Here is a 23,332-nt window from a genome sequence, read left to right on the forward strand (position 1 = left end):
GAGCACTTGAATCATAACACAAAGTAACAATTTCATGAATAAACAGGCGTTAGACATGCTATCAGAACCAAGATTGCATGTTGAAATCCCGCAAAATTCAACACAATCTGCATCGGAGAGTATTGAGGGATCTCGGTAGAAGCTAAATTCATGAAAAAAGAGGCAGAAAAAACCAAAGAAACCCAGAAATTGAACCGGAAAAAAGGATATGATGGTCTTCACGGGGTTGAATTTGTAGTGGACGGGGGAGGCAGAGCAGGCGAGATGGTAGATCTGGTCAACCTCGACCAGCAGCGGCTCGACCACATCGTGCCGGATGAGCTCGAATCGAGGATTACCAAAGTGGTGCATCACGTTCTCCTTCCTCCCCGTGAAGAAATTGTCCTCATGGAAGCCCGGCGCGGGCGTGGGCTTCTATGAGGACGTTGTAGCAGGTGGGCTCGGGGGCATTGCCTTCCTCCTCCATCTCTCTGAGCAGGTCACTCACTCTGAAGAGACGGCGGAGCTTGCCAAAGGTCTCGACGAGGTAGGCGTGGGTGACAACGTCGGGGAGGACCCCAGCGGCGTTCATGGTGCGGAAGACCATCTCGGCCTCGTCGTCGAGGCCCTGGCTGCCGCAGGCCACCAGCAGAGTGTTGTGGGTGAAGAGATCATGCCACATCTGCCCAAAGAGCCCAATTAGAGTGTCCCAGGGCACCTCCGTGGCCGGGGCACAGGCGTTGATGACGGTGTTGTAGGTGAGGACCGTCGGCGCGACGGAGTCGGGCCGCCGCATCATCCGATCAAGCAGGGCGAGGGCGGCGGCGAGGTCGCCGTTGTGGCTGAAGGCGTTGATCAGTGCGGAAGCCCCTTCTCTCTCACGCCCTTTCTTTCTCCTTCTCCCCCGTCTCCTTTTCCTTCACCACCTTTCTGAGCTCTCTCCTGGGTGATTCACATTGGACGGACTAATCGATCCTATATTTCTGACTTTCTTCAAATCCAGTTATGACATGGAATCCACGTGGCTGCCAGGTGGATTCCGCCTAGGTGGACTCCGCCGGAAACCCACTTGGCAGCCACGTCAATTCCACGTCACAGCCGGGCTACGACGGCAGACCAAATAGGGAGTTCGGGCTATGGCGCGGCGAAAAGAAAGTTAGGGCTATAACTCAAATTTTCGAAAAGTTTGGGCTGAACCGTGATATTAACCCTAAATATTTCTCTAGCTCACTAATCTATACAGAAGTAAATAATCTCTCACTATCTATCAACATTCTTGATGGGGGACCATCGCGTCGACACCGACACGGGAGATGTTCGACCACTCCGAGCCACTCATGCCGACGTCCGTGCCCCGGAGTTCAAGTACCCCAAGTAAGTGTTGTTATTTTTTTTCTAAAGTATTGCTTTCGGACCGCGTCGTGCTTTGGACCAGTCTTGCATTTGATGTTTGTTCGTTCTCGTGTAAAGAGGAGGACCACGTCACTTGACGGAACCCTCCCCTTAGTCTAGTCTCTTGGCATCCTCCCTTCCCCCACCTATATAAAGGGGAGGCCTGCCCAAGGACTGCTCAGTCTGTCATTTTGAGAAAAACAATTGGTCTTCTTTAGTAAATTTTCGTCATGTTTTCTTCGTCAAATTTAGAAGGGAGTCGTCCTCTACCTCTCGCCACCCCAAAGAGTCAGTTGGTCTTCCACAGGCGCCCGCTGGTCTTCCCCCTTGAGCAAGCTCCATCAACAATCAAGATCGTCTCCAAACAGTCCAGCTACGCCGGCGGATAACGCTGGGTTCTTTTTGTTCTTCTTGAACCGCCGGCGCTCTCGGCCGCGAGCGTTCACGATCGCCCGAACAGTTCCCGGCAGCCTGCACGTCTTCAGCTGAGTTGCCCCGAGAGCCCTCTCCCTGCTCGGTGAAATTCGCGAGGTTCTTCGCCTTGCTGGTTGGCGCACTCCGGTGTCTGATCCTTAAGCTCCGTGTCGGTGTCTTTGGACGTTCCCTGCCGGTATTTCTCGACCGACCGCCCCTGCCGGGAGTCGTAGCCATCCGCCCGAGCGCCGTCGACTCCCGCCGTCGCCTATCGGCCTGCAGCCATCCAAGTGATCGTTTACAAATTCCCGCGCCCTCCCCGTCGCACACGGGTTGCTTGTTGTCGCCGGCCGCCGACCAAGCTCCTTTTCACGATCAGTCGCCCTCGCCGCCTCCGCGGCCGCAAATTCAGACGCGACTGATTTCTCCGTCGTTCCTCGCCTCGTTTCGGTGCCACTCTCGCCCTCCTCATCTCTCGTGCGCACGGCCCCGAATCCAATCGCACTACGTGCTACAGCAGCAGGCCCCCTCGGCCATGAGTTTTCTCTAGCGACCGGGATCGCGCCTTCCGGACCTCACACTTCTCGGTGGTCGGATCTATCCGAACTGTGCCTGTCCCTCTCGCCAGTCAACGGATGTTAACCTGTCCTGGGATAGCTGCTTCCGGACTACTCGGCGACAACTTCTGCGATTGAGCATTAGGAGCGTTGCTGCTTGGCGTGGCGTGGCTGGATCTCTCAGTTTCGGGAATTTTGTCGATCGCCTGCCAGGATCCCTGCTACCAGGCGTTTACTGCCCCAGGTTCTTCTCGATTTCCCTTTCTTCTTAACAGTATTATTACTACCTACAGTGCTGTATTTCTATCGATTGCCCTGCCGCCTGATCTTATTACGAATCCAGTTAGGATAACCACTGTTGTCGAGTGTTAGGCATTTTCTTGAGGATTGACGATCTAATTACCGTCGTTGAGGGAGAACTCCTGCGGGCTGTCAAAGGCCTTCACGACAAGCTCGATCGGGAGAACCCGCGGGTCACTTGGAGTCGACCCGGATCTCGTCGTCCCTCTTTGAATTTACTGAACCGTCGCCCCTCCGTCAGCCCGCCCTCATCACTCCAAGAGGGAATTTGAACGTGCATTTCATCTTCATAATCCACACGCATCGAACATCGTTGTGACGTAGCACGAGCCGTCGGTCCCAGCGTTACCGTGTTACATCAATTCTACTCCGGTTCTTCTTCTTCCTCTTACCACTTATTACGAGAACTATTCCTACATCTTACTAAAGGTAAAATTACTCTTCACTACTAATTAAGTCCTCTTTAAGATATAAATACTATTAATTAATTAAATAACCTCCTATCTTCAATCAATAGTATTTTACTATTCTATATATCTTTTTAATATTCTCTACTCCTTCCACTACCTACATTAACGCTACCTATAACTAAGATGTGACGATGACAATGATGATGACCATGACCGTGACCATGAGAATAATGATGACCATGTTGGTCACGACGACCATGACCATGAGGATAACCATGACAAAGATGAAGACGATGATTACGAGGACCATGACCATAACCATGAGGAATACCATGACGAGGATGAAGATGATGACGATGAGGACCATGACCATGATGATGACTAGGGTTTGATGGTCCAGGTCTAGTCTGGGTTTTTAGCAAAGACCAAAACATTACCTAAACTTTGGTGTGATTCTGGTCCTTTCTTGTTTGGTCCCAGTGCGGTCTGGACCGGTCTCGATCTGGTCATGTTGACTAGTCAATGTCAAAGTCAAATTAGAAAATTTATATTCATATTAATGTTAAATATCTTCTACATCAAGTGGTTGCGCATATATGGGGTCTATGAGCTCAATAGAAACATCTCCCTCAAGTTGGATTTGATGTTTTTAGTATTTTTATATCAAATATTAAATAAATATCAAATAATATAATTCTGGATCTGGTCCAGTTTGACCCTTGGACCTAAAGCCGTTTGAACGCTCAAACGGAAGACCTCGGGTTGTGGTTCGGTCTGGTCTGACCAGCCCTAAATGTCCAACCCTAATGATGAACATGACCAATATGATGATGATGATGACCATGATAATGCCAATGAGGATGACAACAACGATGATAACCATGATCATGCCAATGAGGATGCAAACAATGATGATGACCATGATCATGCCAATCAGGATGACAAAGACGATGATGACCATGACCATGAACATGATGATGACGATGATGATGATGACGACAACGATGACAATGATAATGACCACAACACTGATGATGATGATGATGATGATGACCATGACGTTGACGACAATGATGACAATGATCATGACCATGACCATGAACATGATGCTGACAACGACAATGATGATGACAATGATGATTGTGATGACAATGATGACAATGATTATGATGATGATAATGACCATGAAGCTGAAGATGATGATGACCATGACCATGACCATGAACATGATGCTGACAATGACAATGATGATGACGATGACGATGACCATGACGCTGATGATGATGATGATGACAATGATGATGACCATGAGCATGAGCATGAACATGATGCTGACAATGACAATGATGATGACGGCAACGATGACCATGACGCTCAGGATGATGATGACAACAACAATGACCATGAGCATGACCACTAATATAATGCTGACAACGACGACGATGATGATGACAATGACGATCATGACGACAACAATGATAATGACCAAGACGTTGATGATGATGATGATAACAATGATGATCATGATGACATCGATGACAATTATTATAACGATGATAATGACCGTGACGCCGATGATGATGATGACAATGATGATGACCACGACATGACCATGACTATGAACATGATGCTGACAACGACGATGATGATGATGGCATTGATGATCATGACGACAACAATGACAATGACTATGACGATGATAATGACCATGACGCTGACGATCATGATGACAATGATGATGACCATGACGCTGACGATGATGACCATGACCATGAACATGATGCTGATGATGACAAAGATGATGACAAAGATGATGACAAAGATGATGACGATGATGATGATGGAAATGATGATCATGACGACAACGATGACAACGATAATGACCATGATGCTGACGGTGATGATAACAATGATGATGACGACGCTGACGATGATGATGACCATGACCATGAACATAATGCTGATGATGACAAAGATGATAAAGATGGTGATAACAATGATGATGACGATGACGCTGACGATGATGATGACCATGACCATGAACACGATGCTGATGATGACAAAGATGATGACGATGATGATGACAACAATGATGATCATGACGACAATGATGACCGTATAATGACCATGACGCGGGCGATGATAATGACAATAACTATGAGCATGACCATGACGCTGACGATGATGATGACAATAACAATGACCACGACCGAGACCATAATCACGATGATGATGATGACCATGATCATGACGACAATGACGATGACGACGACGACGACGACAAAGAAGCCCTATTCCCCATCGTCCTGATGAAAACAACTCTTACAGTTGAAGTAAAGAGTTGAGAGGGGGGGGATCTGTTATTTCAAGGGCAGAAGCTATGGAGGTTCCTCCGCCGGCCAACGGCGGCGCCAAGCGGCGGCGCCGCCCGAGCGTCCGCCTCGGCGAAATCGGCAGCCATCATCGCCCCACCGCCATGCCAGGCAAGCTCCCCAACCTCGAAGATCCGTCAATGGCGACCCGCCTGCCCCACCGCAGCGAAGACGAGGGTTACAGGGACTACGGCGAGCCCGGCGAGTCTTCCAGCCCGATCGAGGCCCCAGATCGAGATCGCTCGATCGAGGACGGCAGCGTCAGAGCCTGGCTCAACCGGCTAGGGCTCGGCCGATACGTTCCCGTTTTCCAGATCCACGAAGTGGATGAAGAGGTTCTGCCGTTCTTGACCCTTGACGATCTCAAGGAGATGGGGATCAGCGCTGTTGGATCCAGGAGAAAGATCTTCTTCGCGATTCAGCAGCTGGGGAAGAGCGTCCCGTGAATCGGTGAGCCTGGGAACCGAGAAAATTTCGATTTTTTTACTTTTATTTTTTGGTTGGTTTCATCGGACCATTATCGGTGATTTTGATTCTTGCTCTTCTTTCCGCTGAGATTGAGTGTTGCTGAATGATTACCGATGGTTCTAGTTCTTGCGTTTAATCTGATTTTTTGTTCATTGTCGATGGTTCTGAGTCAATCTTTTTTCACTGATTTCTTGTTCATTATCGGCGATGATTGTTGTTCAATCGTTTCACTGAATTGTGTTCTTTCTCGACGATTCTGATTCGTTCTCTTCGATGATTCTTATTCTTTTTTTCACTGGATTTTACTCATGCTCTATGATTGAGATTCTTTCTTCTCGGCATTTTTTATTGCATTTCCGATGACTCAAATTATTTCTGTTCACTGATTTGACATTAATTTCTCAGGAAAAACTTCGATTTGATCGGTCTCATAGGATTTTCTCTCGCAATTAAATACCTTAAATGGAAAGAACACTATTTGTATCGGTTCACTAATCAAGAACGATCAATGGATTGGTTCTTTTCAAGTCTTTTCTAATTTTAATCTCCAGGGAATAAACTGTGGCTTTATTTTTTGCTCAAGGAGCTGCATTATTTACCTTAAATCTTATGAAACTTATTTTCTCTAATTTGTAGTTTCTTCCTCTGTAGAAATATTGATGACTGCTCTTCGGCGCAGAGGATTTGGTCTGTGGTGGGATGAACTGAGATGACGAGGTCAGTGCCTTTTATTTAAGTGTAATAGATTTTGGGACATAGCCATTTTTATAGGCTAATTGTTCATTCTTTCAGAATAAAAATGTGCCAGAGACAGCACAAAAATTCAAACTCTGTATGTTACTTTGAAAGCTACCCAGTCATTATGAGATGATGAAAAAAAATGAAGATTAGCAAACAATGCAAGAAAAACAGCAAATGTCTAAATTTATCTGGATTTTCTCTGATTACAAGCAAAAGAATGGGTATGGGTTAAATAGAAAAGAACAATAAAAAAAAGTACATCAAATATTACAAAAATGAAACAAAATTACTAAAGAAGTCCATCAGATATGATTAAGGATATTTTACTATTTTAAAAATAACTGTGTAAAAGACAGCACAAAAATCTTTTTTTTATCCACATCAAGCTCTAGATTTGCTTTGTAAGGATATCCAGTAATCATGAGATTATCTGGAATTTTTAAAAATAGCAAAAGATGCAAGGAAAACTACAAAATGTCTAATTTCATATGGACTTAGTCTACATCTGTAAAAATCTATTCGGCAACCCCTTCGTCAGTTGATTAAAAGTAAATTAGGGAGTCTGGGAGGAATAAAAAATAAATAAAGAGAAGATAATTCCTACCATCTGATTTTTTCAGGGGAGTTTATTACATGGAAAATAAAAGAATTATAAACAAAGCAAGATCATGAAAATATGATTTGAAACTTACCCACTAAGCGCCAGGTCAAATCTTGAGAAAAATAATTTAAAATTTACTTAATCGTTTTCCCCCGGCATTGCAAGAAAGAAAAGGCCTCAATCGTTTTTAAGGGAATAAAAAGATAGAGTCCCTATTGATCTAGTCTAAGTTACCCATTATATATGTATTGGTTTATTGTTGAATCTCAGAAGAGCAACTTTCATTAACAACATGCAAACTAAAAACAAAATAAATCTTAATATAAATCGCATGCTGATGCCCCATCAATCTTCAAGCTGGTTGGTAGATTATAAGCATGCCTAACAATATAGCATGTGAAACATGTTGCCATGCAGTCGTTTGGTAAGTCTTAAACTTGTTGAGATCACTATATATACTGAACAAACTTATGATAATCAGGTGAATTTTTTCTTCGATATCATTCTGCATAGGATAATTTGCAATGTCAATTACAAAGTTTATGCTACGATGAAGAAGAATCTCAGTCTTATGGAATAACTGAAGATCATCCATAAGCCTTTGATCGATATTGTCATGCACATACTTGGTTGAGAAAAAACTTGATCTAAGGCTGGATCCTTGCCAAATACATTTTTTCTTGCTTCTAAGTATAGACATATATCTCTATCAAAGTTTAAGCATTATTTGGAATAATAATCCTTGGCAAGATGTGTATTTCCAATGTCATATTTTGATATGGTGCTTGCAGCTGTCTATCCCTCACTTTTCATGAATCATAGAGTGTGTGATGGAGAACTGCAGCATGGACATTGCATATGAAAGCACTAGTGTTCGTCCGTCCGATATCCAATGTTGGACAAACCAATAGCTGATGTACAATAAATTACATATTGAACTAATATCCAATATACATCCAATATTGGATATTGGTACACATGCCATAGGGATCAGGATGTGGTGGACGCTGTACTGAATCTTGGAATCTAATAGCCAACTTAATATCGATATCCAGATATTGGAATCCATTATTCGGAAGTCGGATTATTCTTTAAGGTATCATTGTCCAGGAAGAAAAAGCAAAAAAATGATATTTATAAAATCTTTGACTGTATACTCAACTGACAAATTCCTTGAGTATCTGCTGAGCATTAAGCCAACTTTGACCTGTATTGCAATGAAAACTTTTGGTCTAAGTCCGGGTTGGGCTACCAAGTCCCTTGTTGACTCTGATTATTGTCTACTTGACTAGGTCTTACTGACTGTTATCTACTCTCCGGCCAGATTTGTGTTTTGCACATATTTTTATGTATGTAAATAATATATTATTATCTTTCGTCATAGTAGCAATATACCATGTACATTATTATCTACAAGTACGACATTGAAAAAACTGATAACCGACACCGATATCCGGCATTGTCATCCATTCCCACAGATGAAGACCTATGTTTCAAGATGGGTGACAAAAGAAAACACAGGTCAGGTGAAATTTTCAACAGTAGTCTGCGTCATTACCCTTCCAAGAAGAATCCATTATTATACATTTCAAAGCTTTGGCACACCCGTTTTCCTATCTTTAGAGTTTGCCATTTTATCATAATCTCTTTCCTTGTAAAACATGTATATCTTCCTCATAATTGGTTCTCTTTATTTAGGATCTAGCTTTCCAACATGAATTATTATACTGTTTGTTTCATCATTCACTATCATTTTTTTAGTTTGTCTTACATTCTATAGAGATGAATTATCAATTAGATGATAATGATCTTCACCTAAATGGCAAAATACGTGATAATCTCCCCACACACTATGACATCGTTATGCCTTTTAATGTACCTTCAATGAGCACAACCACAGATTTGTCTTGCCTCTTAATGTACATTTTTTTATGTTGCCCTTCCATGTCGCTTTGGAGTCATGCATGAACAAGTGGGTTGTCTATCTACTAAATCTTATGGACATAAACTTGAGCAAAATGTAAAACAAAAGCAAATTTTGGCACAAAAAACCAGGCAAGAAACAGCATATAGTCTAATTTACGTCCTGGTTCTCTATTCCCTCCACTAAGGTATGAGTCAAAAGTCAACAAACTTGTTCTACTCAGCTGCCATCAGGTCACAAGCATGTTGAGAAGTAGAGAGATGGTGAATTTTCTAATTTTTCACCCTCCTTTGTTTATTATGCATAGGGAGGGATTTAGACAGAAAGAAAGAAAATTATTAAAAAGGAGCAAGAGCACAAAGATTACGTAGCTTCAAACTGATTGGTCATGAAAAAGAAGCTTATTTCATGGCACAATTCGCCATCTCAATCTCCTCCCCAGAGGTCGCAAAACTAAGCTAAACCAAAAACGCTCTCTCCCCAATTATGCATAATATTTCTAGCGCCAATGTAACGTTAAAAAATCTCGTGAACCACCTCACCTAGCCGAAGATCAGGCAGCCGGAACGGTGCCAGCACCCTCCGCCACCACCGCCGGAGCGGGAGTGACCCCTCCCGTCGTCGGCCTGCAAACAATCAACCCACCAAGTATGAGATTAGACGCAATAACATAAAAAGGCAGTGTCCATCAAAAAAACCTCTCATAATCTTTCCAAGTCTTTTTAGAGTTTATCCAGAGAAATAAGAAATCCATAGAACAAATAAAATAAAAATATGAAATAAAAGGCTTCCTCTTTCTCTCTATGTGTATGTTGATTGAAAAGATGAAAATGAATAAAATGGTTGAAAATCAAGAAATATCCACCCCATCTTCCTCTGTTTACAAACCTAATTCCATAACAAACAAGTTAAATGAAAAAAAATTGAAGTTAGCTTTGAGATCTCTCCATCATTCAACAAGTTAAGAGAAAAAAAAGGAAGGAATGAAGCTGAAGAAAAGGCAACTCACAGGCCGACGAAGACTTTGAAGGCATCATAGATGCCCCATTGAGCTCCGGTCAACGTTCCAATCATAACGATACGCAGAGGCAGCCCACGGGTGAACAGACCCCACACCCCGAGCTTACTCACCGCCTGCAACCAACCCGTATTCTCATCTCAAACCATAATTAAACCATGTCTTAGAGTATTTCATAAGTAGGAAATCTTTCAGGGTTATCAATCTTCACATTTCTCATTATTTTAATCTGAAATATAATCATACCCGGAAAGAAATTTGTGGGTATTTCAAAATCTTAAGCACAGCTAGCAAGGAAAAATCATTCAACAGATATTTACAGGGATCAACAGAGAAACCTGCGAAGATGCAGTTTCTTGATTGCGTCCGCAGACAGTCAAATTCATTCCTAAGTTTTGTTCTATTTCTGCCTTCCTGTGTTCTTTTTTTCAATTCATCAAATCATTTGTAACCGGTGTCGGGCCATTAATGAAGAGGCTCAATACCACTCTTTATTTGAGTATTGAACTCTCTTAAGTCTGTAATGGGCCTATGACAGATTCCTATTATGTATCTGTCATATGACCCATCAAGGTAACTGGTGTTTGAACCCATATCGATTCTGTAATTAATGAGGTTCTTCCTCTTTTCAGCCCCATGACAGCCAAGGAAGAACACTGCTCTCGCAATGTTTAATAATAACAGAGTGGTTAGATTGACACAAACACTGCAATAAACGAATGGGATGAACACTTACATCGCTGACAGTGGCTCCTTTGGCATTGTTGAGGAAGGAGACAAGGTTGTCGGCAGGATGGGAGACAATGGCGCAAAGAACACCGGCAATGTAACCACCGCCGAAGCTAACACCAAGCTGAAGTGACTTAGTGCACTCATCCTTGGGAATCGGGATGGCATACTTGTAGAGCATCTCCACCACAGTCTCAAATGAGGCGAATTTCATCATGGTATCTGAAAAAAAACCTCAGATCAACCAAAATACAATTCACACGGCATAAACACTAGTTAAAAAATATTGAGTAGATTTGTATGGGTTTATGAAGAATTTCAATATTCAAGACGGTGCAATTCATGCCGCTGTAAAATTGAATCGTTCAATCTGGCCAGTCTCTCCAAAGAACGAGATACATCTATTTAAAAGAAATCGATCTACATGTGAAATGACCAAAATACCACTCGTGTTCTGAAACGACAAAGATAAAAATGTTCTTGCCTTGTAACGGAATCGCATCATAGAAACAATGGAATTTTCTTCAGGAAAACATTGTTGGAATGCACAATAACTCCATGTTACGTAAAGAATAATCAAGAACTTTTTGCAATGAGCTGGTTGAATGCTATCCTATTCAATCCTTCTCTTAATGTCGGTTTGACTCAAGTACTCAGATAGCATTTCAAGAAATGAATGAACATGATAGACGCGATAATTCATTTTTTAAGGGAACATTAAAAGATTGAGATTGAATGAACAAGCAAGCAAAAACAAAGATCTTACAAGGAATCTGACGACCCCAGAGCGGAACAATTCCCTTGTACAGCCTAAAATTCATCACAAAAAAGAAACCATTAGGTAATAAAGACTGATAAACGCCCAAAATATTTTCGTTATTCAGAAGAGTTATCATACCCGAGAACGCCTTCGGATTTAACAAACTTAGGGAGCCCATCAGACAACCCCCTAGCAAAGCCCGGCTGCGTCTGCACTCGCACCTTCACAGCTTCCATTGGGCAGAGAGCAACGTCTGCAATAACTTCAGCAGAGGCAGAACCAGCAAGGTAGATCAGTGTCTTATACTTGGCAGCGTTTTCGGCCCCGGCGAGATCGGAATAGTATTTCTTGAAGAACTCATAGAAACCAAACTTGCAAGCACCCTGGGCACTGTACCCAAGCAGAGTTGGGACCCATCCCCTGAAGAAACCTCTGACTCCCTGCTCCTGGAGCAGGACCCCAAATCCTGATGAAATACTCTTGTATTTTGCAGGATTGATCTGAAAAATGAAAATTTCAAAGATAAATATGATTTTAGGACAAAGAACTAATGATTGAAACCTCCAAGAAAACGATTTTCTGCATCTTCAAATTAATTCAAAAATAATAGAGATTAGATTTGAAACAAATCAATATTACGCAAAATTGGGTTCCCAGAATACTTAGATGCAGAAATCTTTAAAAAAAATGAAAAATTTTCAGCTAATTGAGTCCAAAAAGTTCAAGATACATTCGAGCGTATATTCGGGTCAAATCAAAATAATGCTGAATATGAAAGACTGATATATTGGAAAAATTTCAAGCGGAATTGCATCAAAGAATTCAATATGAGAACCCCGTCATGGAAACTATTCGTGCATTTAGAACTTTAAATTCAAGACACACTCGAGAGTCGAGATTAGATGTTGCTCCGACAAAAATTACGGAGAATATGCAACAACAAGCCCCCTAGAAACCCTAAATACAGAAATTTGAAAAGCATCGGACCCACAAAGATCTGACCTAAAACCAGGCATTCGATGAACGCAAAGAGACAAACAGCAAACACGGACCAAAATTCAGAGAAACAAAAACCAGGGGATCCAGGGGAAACAAAAACCAGAGAAACACCGACCTGCATATTACATTTCACGAGATCCAGGGGGGTGACGGCCATGTGGGTAAGACCGCAGCTAGCGATTCCACCGAAGGTACACGCCGCGTAAAACCGGGGCGAGTAGAGCTCGATCTTCTCCATGGGCGCAGGGATGAGGAACTTGGCGCTGTCGGGGCCATTGGGGGAAGTGGGTAGGCAGGTAGGCGCTCCAAGACCGCTTCTGGCGAGGACGAGACGATCCAGGCCGTTGGATCTTGGGCATCCGACGGCGGAGGACGGGGAATAGAGGAATCCGGGGATGACGGACTGGCCAGAGGGCTTCTTCTCGGAGAAGATCATCTTGCCCGCCGAGCTCTGGATCGCCCCTAGGGTTTCGCGAGATGGGTGGAAGGCGAAATCGAGAACGGCCAAGGAAAGATCGCTTCTTTCTCTCTTCTGGGAGGGGCGAAGAACTCGGGAGAGGTCTCTCCTTCGAATATCAAGGGACCCTAGAATGGCATTTTCGTAATTTTGGGTTATTTCAGAGGTGAATGTTATGGTCTGGCCAGTTTTGTGCCTTTTGGAAGTGGCCCATGAATGGCAGTTTTGTGATTATAGTGTTTTTGGGGGGGTTATTTTTTTCCATTTTTGGTCAGTTAGTGCATCTCCGAGACTTCTCGGCTGATGTTGATGAGGAAACACGGTACCGGGTAAGACCGACCCAACCAGGGTTGCAAGCGCTCGCGGCGATGGGAGGGGCGAAGAACTTCGGAGAGGTCTCCTCTGGAATGGCATTTTTGTAATTTTCAGGTATTTCGGGGGTGAATTTTTATGGTGTGGCCAGTTTTATGCTTTTTGGAGGTGGCCCATGAATTGCAGTTTTGTGATTATAGTCTTTTTGGGGGGTGATTTTTTTCCATTTGTGGTCAGTTCGTGCGTCTCCCGAGATTTCTTGGCTGATGTTGATGAGGAAACACAGTGCCGAGTAAGACCGACCCAACCACGGTTGGGAGGTTGCTTCTTTCTCTCCTCTGCAACCACTCGGCGGCGATGGGAGGGGCGAAGAACTTGGGAGAGGTCTCTCCGGAGAATATCAAGGGGCCCTGGAATGGCATTTTCGTGATTTGGGAGTCTTTCAGGGGTGAATTTTATGGTGCGGCCAGTTTTTGTGCCTTTTGGAGGTGGCCCGTGAATGGCAGTTTTGTGATTATAGTCTTTCTGGGGGGTGAGATTTTTTTTCATTTGTGGTCAGTTCGTGCCTCCCCGAGATTGCGGGTAATTTTGATGAGGAAACACGGTGCCGAGTAAGACCAACCCAGCCAGGGTTGCGAGGTGCGTTTATGGTCAGTTTGTCAATTTTTTAATTAGTCTTTTTGGGGGTGAGTTTTTTTCGTTTGTGGTCAGTTCGTGCCTCCCCGAGATTGAGGGTAATTTTGATGAGGAAACACGGTGCCGAGTAAGACCAACCAAGACAGGATCACAAGGCGCCAAGTAAGACTGAACTAGTCAGAGTCGCGCACTGCTGAGTAAGACCAACCCAGCCAGGATCGCATGGAGCAGAGTTATTCTGACCCGACCAGAGTTGCGGTCGTAGACTGCCAAGAAGATTTTATGTATGTTAAGGTTTAGTGTTTGACAGAGCAAGCTTAAGTATATGATTTCTGGAAATTTGTCTCTAAATACAATGTAATAGGCTTGTGAATTGCACCTTTTGTAATTATGACCATTTTCATGGGCTATATTTTCTGTGGTGGGTAGGGCTGAAGAACACGTGTTGGATTTGGATTGGCTAAAACTAGGGGCAGAAATTCTTGGCCTTTAGCTTGTAGCTGGATATCAGTCTTGATGCGTTTTTTTATTGGAGGGTCGCTTTAAGAGTATAAAATATTCATGGGCTGGGATTTTCTCTTAAAAAATATATTAAAAACTATTCACCACTATCAATGAAATATTTGCTGCAATATTAGTGTTAATTCTTTTAGAAATGGAGGGATTTGGACTTGTGGGGTCGGGGAGGGTGGAAATAGACATATTTAAGTGACTTGGAATGTCTCTTAGAGTGAAAAATTAACCAAATGCACATACATGGAGGAATAACAAAATGGTCACGAGTATTTTACAACCATTAGTTATTATAATTGTATATGAAGCTAAAATGTTTGGCCTGATTTGTAAACTCAAGAAGATAATATGAATAAAATTTTCATTGTTATCCTGGGTCAAATGTGATTAACAATACCTTCTTGATAGCATTGTCCCTTCAAAGGTGGGCAATTGACGACCAACAAATATTTAAAATGTTTTTATCTTTAGAGCTTCTGGTGCACCATGTCATCATGTTCTACGAGCAACTGGGAATTAAAAACTTTTCGATGTCCAGAAAAAATGCTATAGATTGGTGCGCAGAACTAATATAGTAAAAAATTACAAAATTGTGGTTATGGCAATCATATTACAGAATGTGAGGAAATTACATTTTTTCCCTTGATTCTAATGATTTCGTACTTCTGAAGATTTTGATGATTGATCATAAGCCAAAACTTTGATGATATAGGATAGGAAAATTTCACATCTCCATAGTTCAACTCTAATTTTGCTTTCAATTATTTGGCAATGCGCCTCTGATGTTTATGAACTTTGAAAAAATTATAAAATAGAGTAAAAGCTCTATATTATATTCAATTATTTGCTTTCTAACTTGAAATTCTTTCATCTCTATCCAGTAGGCTGATGATTTCCCCATGCATGCATGAACATACATATTCCCTAACTAACTAATTCCCTGAAAATTTATGATCTTAAATAAAATAAGAAATATACATTATATCCGTGAGTACTAATCCTTTGCTTATATTTTAGGTAGAGCAGTCGAGTTTTAAAAAGATATTAATTCTGTTTTAATTCTAGGTTAAAACAAAGACTGAAATATGCATAACTTTAGACTCATCAAAGTGCTCATGTATTAAGGTCAAGTCTATAGATCTCCTTCTAATCGATATCATTATTAGGTTCCTTCACATATATGTATGATGTATATATTCAAACATTTATCTTAATTATCATCATATTTATTATTACCTCAACTTTCCAATTATAAGTACTACTTAATAATTAAATTTTCATATTAATGTTATAACTGTTAATTTTTAAATATTGTACTTCTTATCTCAATCCCCGAAAAATCATAATGATCACTGTGCCATCGCCTTGAGTATTTGACTTTTATATCTCAATATTATGATACAAACCAATAAATTTATTAGATGAACCTCATACCCATGATGACCCTAAAAAACCCCTAAAACGAGTTCCTCAACGAGTTGCATGGATCTTGAGGACTTCAAATTTTATAGTCTTTTGATTCCAACAATTTTTATTTCAATGCTTACCATCCACTTTTATCGCCCCTAAAAAATTCTCAATATAATTCAGAATCAATTTATTTAAATTATGTAAATTATCAATTGATTCCTTTTATCACTTAGCTCTGTCACCTGTTACTGAGGCTTAAAATTCATTTATCTAATGCTTTATTCTGTTAATTTCATTTATATAATTTTATTATTTTTGACACAAATACTTGTGTACATAATCACTCACTAAACATCATATAAGAGAAACAGCTAGTTTTGTCGCATTATGGCAAAATCTTATATTTATTTTTGTCAAAAATCAATCATTGAGCTTGAGACATTTTTCAATAGGTTATATCAACCATAGTTTTTTAAATTATTAATAATTCTATTGACGAAGAAGTATCATGATTGATTTAAATATGTGACTAACATTTTCATCACATGGTGCACTGCTGAATGATGAAGATACTTAGAGTTTATTCTATTAGATTCACATTAAAAGAAGTGTACTGGAGTGATCAATATTGTCTGTGATAAGGGGTGAATTAAGGTATTTAAATAATTCTCTAAATAAATTTTATCTTACATAAAATACCAAATTTTTAAGAAATAAAAAAATTAAATGCAACCACATGAATTCGAATATTTGTTCATCCTATTTCTAATATTCCAGCCCAAATGGTGGTATCGTCTTCTTATCATTGATGTTCTACAGTAATTTAACAATTGATATCAACGGCTTATACATATCAAAATATGCTCTCTTAAATAAACCATAGAGATATGTTCTAGCATAGAGATATGTTCTCTTAAATAAACCACAAATACTGAAATAAAGAGGTCAAGTATTGGCCATGAAGATGATAAATTCTATTTCCATGCTTTTCCGGATGTTCACCTACACATCTCTTGGGGTGTGACCCTGAACTTATCAAAAAGGGTATTTTTTCAATCTTAGTTTTATGTATGAATCTAATATTCTACAAGTTCTCTCAATAGTTCAACAACCGCTAGTTTGGAAGAGTGATGAGCCTGGGTCATTTTGAAGAATATGAGACAGAAATTGGGATGGGGAATCTGAGAAAGAGAGACAACAGGCTGGGAAGGGAAAGAAGAAGCTCAATGAAGGTTAAGGGAGGATGTAAGGAGTGTTAGTTTAATTCCTTAATCTGTGGAAAATAATTTATGTACGTGACGCATGTAATTAAACTATCATTTACAAATCCCAGTTAATGCTATCCACTTATATTAATGATGGGATTAACAAAATTGCAAAGACATGGTTAGAAAAAATTAATGCCAGGAGGCCAAGTCTATCTTATTTATTATTATGACATATGGTTTCTCCTCTCTCTACAAATAAGGGCCAGGTCCTTAGGTCATAAGGTTGTTGACTACTATCATGGACATCCCACTACCCAGAGAGACTTCAGATAGTCATTCGGTGTTCCAATTCAAATGAACCTCAGTCAATATTGTTTGGTTTTTTCTCTCAAGATGCGATGGGCTGAGGTATATTTTACATCCATGTGCAATGTGTTCAGCATAAAGAATCAGAGCAAGCTTCTCTTTATGGAGAGAGGGTATCTCTATGAGAGGAATGATATGTCAAAGTTGATACTTTAACATGTCAAAAAGACCCAAGGTCATTATATCCGTTCTCCATAAGCACCCCTGGTTATTTGTATTTTGTTGGACCCAGTTCATATAGTTTCCTATCAATATGCTCCAAAGTCATTTTTCTTCAGTATTAAAGATGATTCATGATATTTAGGTTTTATATCTGTAGAGTAACTTCATGATTTCTCAACCTTGAAAATTTACAGAAAACTAGTAACAAATTAAAAGAGAAGTTGAGAGAAAGAGAGAAAGAGAGAGAGAGCTTGATTTTCAGAGAGGAATGTATATGTATATTTTTTTGTTGAAGAAAGGAATGTATATGTATATAGTCAAGAGAGAGATAGAGATAGAGAGGAAGTACATAAATCTGTTCAGGAAAGAGAGGGTTCAAATTGTGTACAAATTTAAAAGCGTACATTTTACAAACTCGCAAAAATGAAAATAAAAAACATATTATGCCTAACTACATAAATCTACAACAATTTCTCTACCTAGTCCTTATTCTATATAACTAGTCAATAAACACACCACTTAGTATAATAAAAAATACCCAACAATACCTTCCTCACAAACTGTTCCTGGCCAGAGTCTGAGAAGGATAATGGCTAAAGCAAAACAACACTCACTGCAACATAAAACATAAAGCCCCAATCTAGGAGAAGAAATACACCCACCCATCATCCACAACCAGAGGAGCCTCAGATTGCAAGTGAATGAAGATGAACAACAAAGCCCAACATAGTATAATACAAAAAAAAAAATCAATATTTGTTAAAAACAGCCATCCCCCAACTCTCCCAAGTCAGAGCAGCCTCAAATGGGCGGTGTCGTTGACTCTCTTAACCTGCCATCCAGTCCTCAGGGAATGCCACATCACTGATACGGACGAATCGTCAACGCAGATTCGATTAGAAATCAACGGCCCAGATCCAAGGATCCCAGTCAGCAGGCACTTGATCGGCACTGCATGAGAGAACACGGCGATGGCCGAGTGCGCCCGGTTGCTTCTTACCCCTCCACTGGTTTCACTGGCCTGTTCTCCAGTAGGCAGCTCCTCGTCGGCATCGTTCTCGCCCATGGCCACTACCTGAAGGCGACTCTTCCCTGACCTCTTTCTCCCCAAACTCTGCCTGCCGTGCTTCGGTAGGAGATCCCATTGGGCCGAGCCGGAGGCCCGAGACGAGTCTCTGCTCTCTGCTTGATGGTGGACGAAGAAATCGCCGGTGAGGAGCTTCTGGGGAACGCCTAGGACCGTCCGATTGACGAACTCCATCATCCGGAACTCCACCTGCCTCAGGGACTCGCCGGACGGGGCGCAGAAGTCGGGCTGCGTCTGTTCGATGAGATTGATCATGTGGGGAGTGTAGACCTCTGACTTGTGACAGCCCTCCCACTGGCCCTGGCTCATTTCGGTGAGCGAATCTGACGTCTGTATCTCATCCTTTGAGAAACCCAGTTCCTGCCATGCTATTCCAGTAAGTATTTTATCAAGAGTGTTATCATTAAAGGTAGTTCTCTGACTTCAATCGACTATTGAGAGCCTCCACTTTATAAAATAGGTCATTGGGATACGGTATAAAGTGAGAGGAAAGAGGAGAAGGGATGGGAAGGATCTTATCTATCATGAGTTATTACATAAATGATGATTTTTTCTTTAGTTTACGTTTCATCAGTAAAGATAGAAAAATTAACTTATTCATTCTTCGAAAATCCCATTTCTTGCTCATTGAGAGATACAAGAGAGACGATCTACGAGCACTGTAGTTATAACTTGAAAAAACTTTCTAAAAGATTTTCTAATTCTCATAATTCATAAGCAAATGTACGTTAAATTTTAAACCTTATACTTTCTCTAAGAAGTTGGTCTACTTTTGAAGTTTTTCTGGGTTCAGAGGAAATCGGGAAAAACAGAAAAACGAGATGAAGCTGAACGACACTCATTCATGCAATTGATCAAATGAACTCAGGCGAAGAGGAAAAAATGGCAAAATAATGAGTTTACTCTTTAACTTGATACGATAAATCTACAGTTAAGCTCACCCGAAATCACAAGTTTTTCTAGAAGAAATCAAGGAAGATCACCCAAAATCAGTGATCCTTCTAGAGCACATGTTATAATTAATTCAAATCTAGAAGCCTTGAATTCTAACATTCAGCATGTAGCAATCAAATCTACAGAATCGTCGTCACCACGATGAATAAACCTCAAGATCAAATAATCCGGTTTCGATCTCTGGGTTTTTTTCTGGGTACAGAGAAAACGAAGAAAACAAAAACAGAAAAACAAATCAGAGTTCAGAAACAAGAACAAGATCAAACGCAAACATTCATACAATCGACAGAAAGAATCAAATTTCTTGATGATAATCACCTGGCAAACGGCAGCAGCGGTGGCGAGAGATCGATCCAACGGCGAGCTGTAAACCGCATTGAATCTAACATTCTGAGAATTCAAGAACACGGCAAGCGCCCTGGCCTGGCGCTCGCCGTTCCCCGTCAACGCCGCCGCCGGCCACCGCCCTCCAATCAGATCTTGGCGGCGGGCGACGCCGCACTCTCCATGATTGATCAAGTAGATCTCGACCGTCCGATCACCACCGTCCCCGAACGGATCCGACGGCCCGAAACCCCTCGAGAAGGCCAGCACGTTGCAAGGGTCCCAAACCTTGATCGAAGGCCCGCCGGCGAGCCTGGGCGTTCCGGCCAGCGAGAGCTGCGGCGACAGCGGAGACGCCGACGCTTGACAAGGGAGGATCTCTGGTTCTTGCTCGAGCACCTTCTTGTTGATCTGATCTGGGATTCTTCTCTCGTCGTCCTCTTCATCGTCTTCTTCATCTTCTTCTTCTTCTTCTTCTTCTTCCCCCCTTTCTCGGGATGATTGAGCAGAACCCATGATGGGTTTGATCGATCGATCGCTCCTGCGCTCTGGATTTTGCAGATTTCTGCAGCTTTTGCAGGATGGGTCGTCGATCTTCTGATGTAGGGGCAAGATCTGAAGAGGGTTTCTTCTGAGCTGGTTACTGTGCGTCTTGTTCCGTTCAGAGGACGGAATTTGGAAGAGGGTATTGCTGGGTGGCGTGGGTGGGCTTTTAGGTAGTCATCCGTCATCTGCAGTTTTGTTCTGTTGCAGGTATAGTGCAGGGACGCGGGTGGGACGGTTTTTTCGTTCCAGGATGAAAAAATCGTGTTGTCTACGAGGTTGGATGAAAACCGGGATGGAAATTTGTTCCAAGACGAACTCGGACGAAAAAACCATCCAGTCCACGTCCCTACACTGATTCCAGATGTCGGATGGGATGATCTTCGTCCCATCCGTCCATTGTCCACGTCCCGGACGATCCGGAACTATACTAGTGCAAGGACGCAGACGGGACGGTTTTTTTGTCCAGGACGAAAAAATCATCCTGTCTGCGAGGTTGGACGAACGGACGGGATGGGAAATCATCCACGTCCCATCCACTCCATCGTCCACGTCCTGGATGATTTGGAACTATACTAGCGCAGGACGCAGACGGGACGTTTTTTTTTGTCCCAGGACGAAAAAATCGTCTCGTCCGCGAGGTTGGATGAAAACCGGGATGGAAATTCTTCCCAAGACGAACGGACGGGACAGTATTCGTCCACTCAGACGAAAAAACCATCCCGTCCACGTATCTACACTGATTCCGGATGTCGGATGGGATGATCTTTGTTCCGTCCCGTCCATTGTCCATGTCCCGGATGGATCCGGAACTATACTTGCCGGTCCGTGCGGGTCGAAGGAAGGGATGCATGAATGGGCCGAAAGGTGGGGGGGGGGGGTCTTATTCATTTCCGTTTCGACGTCTTAACGATTGATTGATGTTGACTCCTAAATTCACGCCTTCCAGAACATTGATTCATCTTCATAGCTCATAATTGCCTAATGGTGGCAATGTCCACTTTCTAATCGAAGGCATGATCTCCATTCTGGGCGTCGGCCTGGGATCCCTGGTTTACTGCTGCTGGTCCCACTGCTCTTCGAGTTGATGTCAGCGTTAGTTTTAAGCAAAAACCTAAAGTTATACCTAACGTTGGTACGATCTTGCTTGGTAAAAAATTGGATTTGGTTTGGTAAAAGCTAAGTTTGCTCACAGGCATGGACACAGTCAAGTTCAAAGTCTAAAATCAGAGTCAAATTCAGGTCAAAAAATTCATGAGAAGATCAACTTCTATAGGTAAAGATAACAATTTTTGTAGATTCACTACAGAATCAAAGACAAAGCTGTAAAAAAATTTTATTCATCTTTATATATTTGTATATGTACATCTATGTTTATATTGATATATGCATTTATATTTTATAATAAAAGGTTAAACAATGTCTAGTGTTGTAGTTGGCAGATGGGACTAGACTTTTTGGGTTCAAACTGAGCCCTCACAAAGTATTTATTTTCCCGCTCGTTGGTTTTTGGTCCAGTTTGCTCTCAATACCAAACTTTTGATAAACCCATGAATCCTGAACCAACTCTATGGTTTGCTCCATTTTTAATAATGTTTGGTTAAAATGGCAAACCCTAATGGTAAAAGACATGGCAAATGACAGATCATCATTCGTCCACTTGGCATTCAGATGAAGGATGGAATGACGATCGTGATTTGGGGGATGGATGAGGACTCATCACCCATTCCAACCCTTTAAATGTAGGGGGAAAAGAGTACCTTCTGTTATGCTATCTTTCCGATTATGTTAAACTTATGAACATATACAGAATGAAACTACAGACTTTGTGACACACCATTGACCAAATTTTCATTCCGTCTCATCGCATCCTGTCATACTCCTGTTGTTTGTGGTTCAACCCTCACCATTAGACACAATATGTCAGATTCCATCCCATCTTGTTTATATGATATTGTATTAAATAATATTGGCCTACATGTATGATATTATATTAAATAATATTTTTAGAAAATATTTAAATACAATTTTTTAGGGGGCCACACAAGATGCACCCTATGTTCTATTCACCCTTATGAGATGTGTGACAAGATGTGACACATGCTGAGACGTACCTCACCCCACATTCGCGTCATAACAAATATATTCAAACTTCCTCTTCATTTCGACCATTGGGATTTACTTCCCAGCTTGAAGGGCCACAAGAGCCTTTCCTCTTCTCCAAATGGTTACTAGGGGTGTCTGACCCACCTGGATACAAATATTGCCTCACTGGATGAGGACTCAGCGCTTAAACATGCTTAGGAACACACACAAAATCCATGCAGTTTGTTAGAATAAAAAAATATGATTGGTATGTTGGATATATCGTTATTGATGAAGTTGAGACACTCCACCGAAATGATGGTGGATCTTTTGGCTTATGACAATAAGGCTAGTGGGAGCATAATCACTTTTATTATCCTCTATGTAAATGACATCCTACTCATTGGGAATGATGTTGGGATGTTTTCATTAGTAAAATGCTTGGTATTTAAATAACTTATAAGTGAATGATTTTGAAGAAGCAGCCAACCTGTCGGGGATATGTATCCATATAGGTAGATAAAGGAAGTTGATAATGTTGTCTCAATCATGTGCATATATATCGTCATAAAAAGACTTGGAATGGGGAAAGCCAGCAGAAGTCTCGTACT

At 41.6% G+C, this 23,332-nt stretch overlaps 3 protein-coding genes and 1 long non-coding RNA gene across 6 annotated transcripts; 2 read left to right on the forward strand and 2 right to left on the reverse strand.

Moving 5' to 3' along the window:
* The first annotated feature begins 5,381 nt into the window (after positions 1–5,381).
* Positions 5,382–6,723, forward strand: LOC144711064 (uncharacterized). Of its 3 annotated transcripts, none has more exons than XM_078584987.1 (2): positions 5,382–5,874; positions 6,529–6,723. In XM_078584987.1, the coding sequence occupies exon 1, from the start codon at positions 5,433–5,435 to the stop codon at positions 5,868–5,870; it is 438 nt and encodes a 145-aa protein (XP_078441113.1). In that variant the 5' UTR covers positions 5,382–5,432; the 3' UTR covers positions 5,871–5,874; positions 6,529–6,723. The 3 variants fall into 3 exon arrangements, with proteins under 3 accessions (XP_078441113.1, XP_078441114.1, XP_078441112.1); XM_078584988.1 differs by having other exon boundaries at positions 6,572–6,723; XM_078584986.1 differs by having other exon boundaries at positions 5,384–5,874; positions 6,544–6,723.
* Positions 6,724–9,472: 2,749 nt separating this feature from the next.
* LOC144711007 (mitochondrial phosphate carrier protein 3, mitochondrial-like) lies at positions 9,473–13,219 on the reverse strand. Its single transcript, XM_078584899.1, has 6 exons — positions 12,780–13,219; positions 11,804–12,165; positions 11,672–11,715; positions 10,913–11,127; positions 10,168–10,292; positions 9,473–9,784 (listed from the first exon to the last, which is right to left on the reverse strand). The coding sequence occupies exons 1-6, from the start codon at positions 13,098–13,100 to the stop codon at positions 9,712–9,714; spliced, it is 1,140 nt and encodes a 379-aa protein (XP_078441025.1). The 5' UTR covers positions 13,101–13,219; the 3' UTR covers positions 9,473–9,711.
* A 224-nt stretch (positions 13,220–13,443) lies between these two features.
* On the forward strand, positions 13,444–14,479 carry LOC144711154 (uncharacterized). Its single transcript, XR_013583482.1, has 2 exons — positions 13,444–13,550; positions 13,671–14,479. It is a non-coding gene; the product is annotated as an uncharacterized LOC144711154 (long non-coding RNA).
* Positions 14,480–18,322: 3,843 nt separating this feature from the next.
* LOC144711038 (uncharacterized) lies at positions 18,323–20,786 on the reverse strand. Its single transcript, XM_078584950.1, has 2 exons — positions 20,088–20,786; positions 18,323–19,175 (listed from the first exon to the last, which is right to left on the reverse strand). Exons 1-2 carry the CDS (start codon positions 20,607–20,609, stop codon positions 18,519–18,521), a joined length of 1,179 nt encoding a protein of 392 aa, XP_078441076.1. The 5' UTR covers positions 20,610–20,786; the 3' UTR covers positions 18,323–18,518.
* Between the last annotated feature and the right edge of the window lie 2,546 nt (positions 20,787–23,332).

The sequence above is a fragment of the Wolffia australiana genome, chromosome 13 (assembly GCF_029677425.1).
Source record: "Wolffia australiana isolate 7733 chromosome 13, ASM2967742v1".
In the NCBI taxonomy this organism is placed as follows: domain Eukaryota; kingdom Viridiplantae; phylum Streptophyta; class Magnoliopsida; order Alismatales; family Araceae; genus Wolffia; species Wolffia australiana.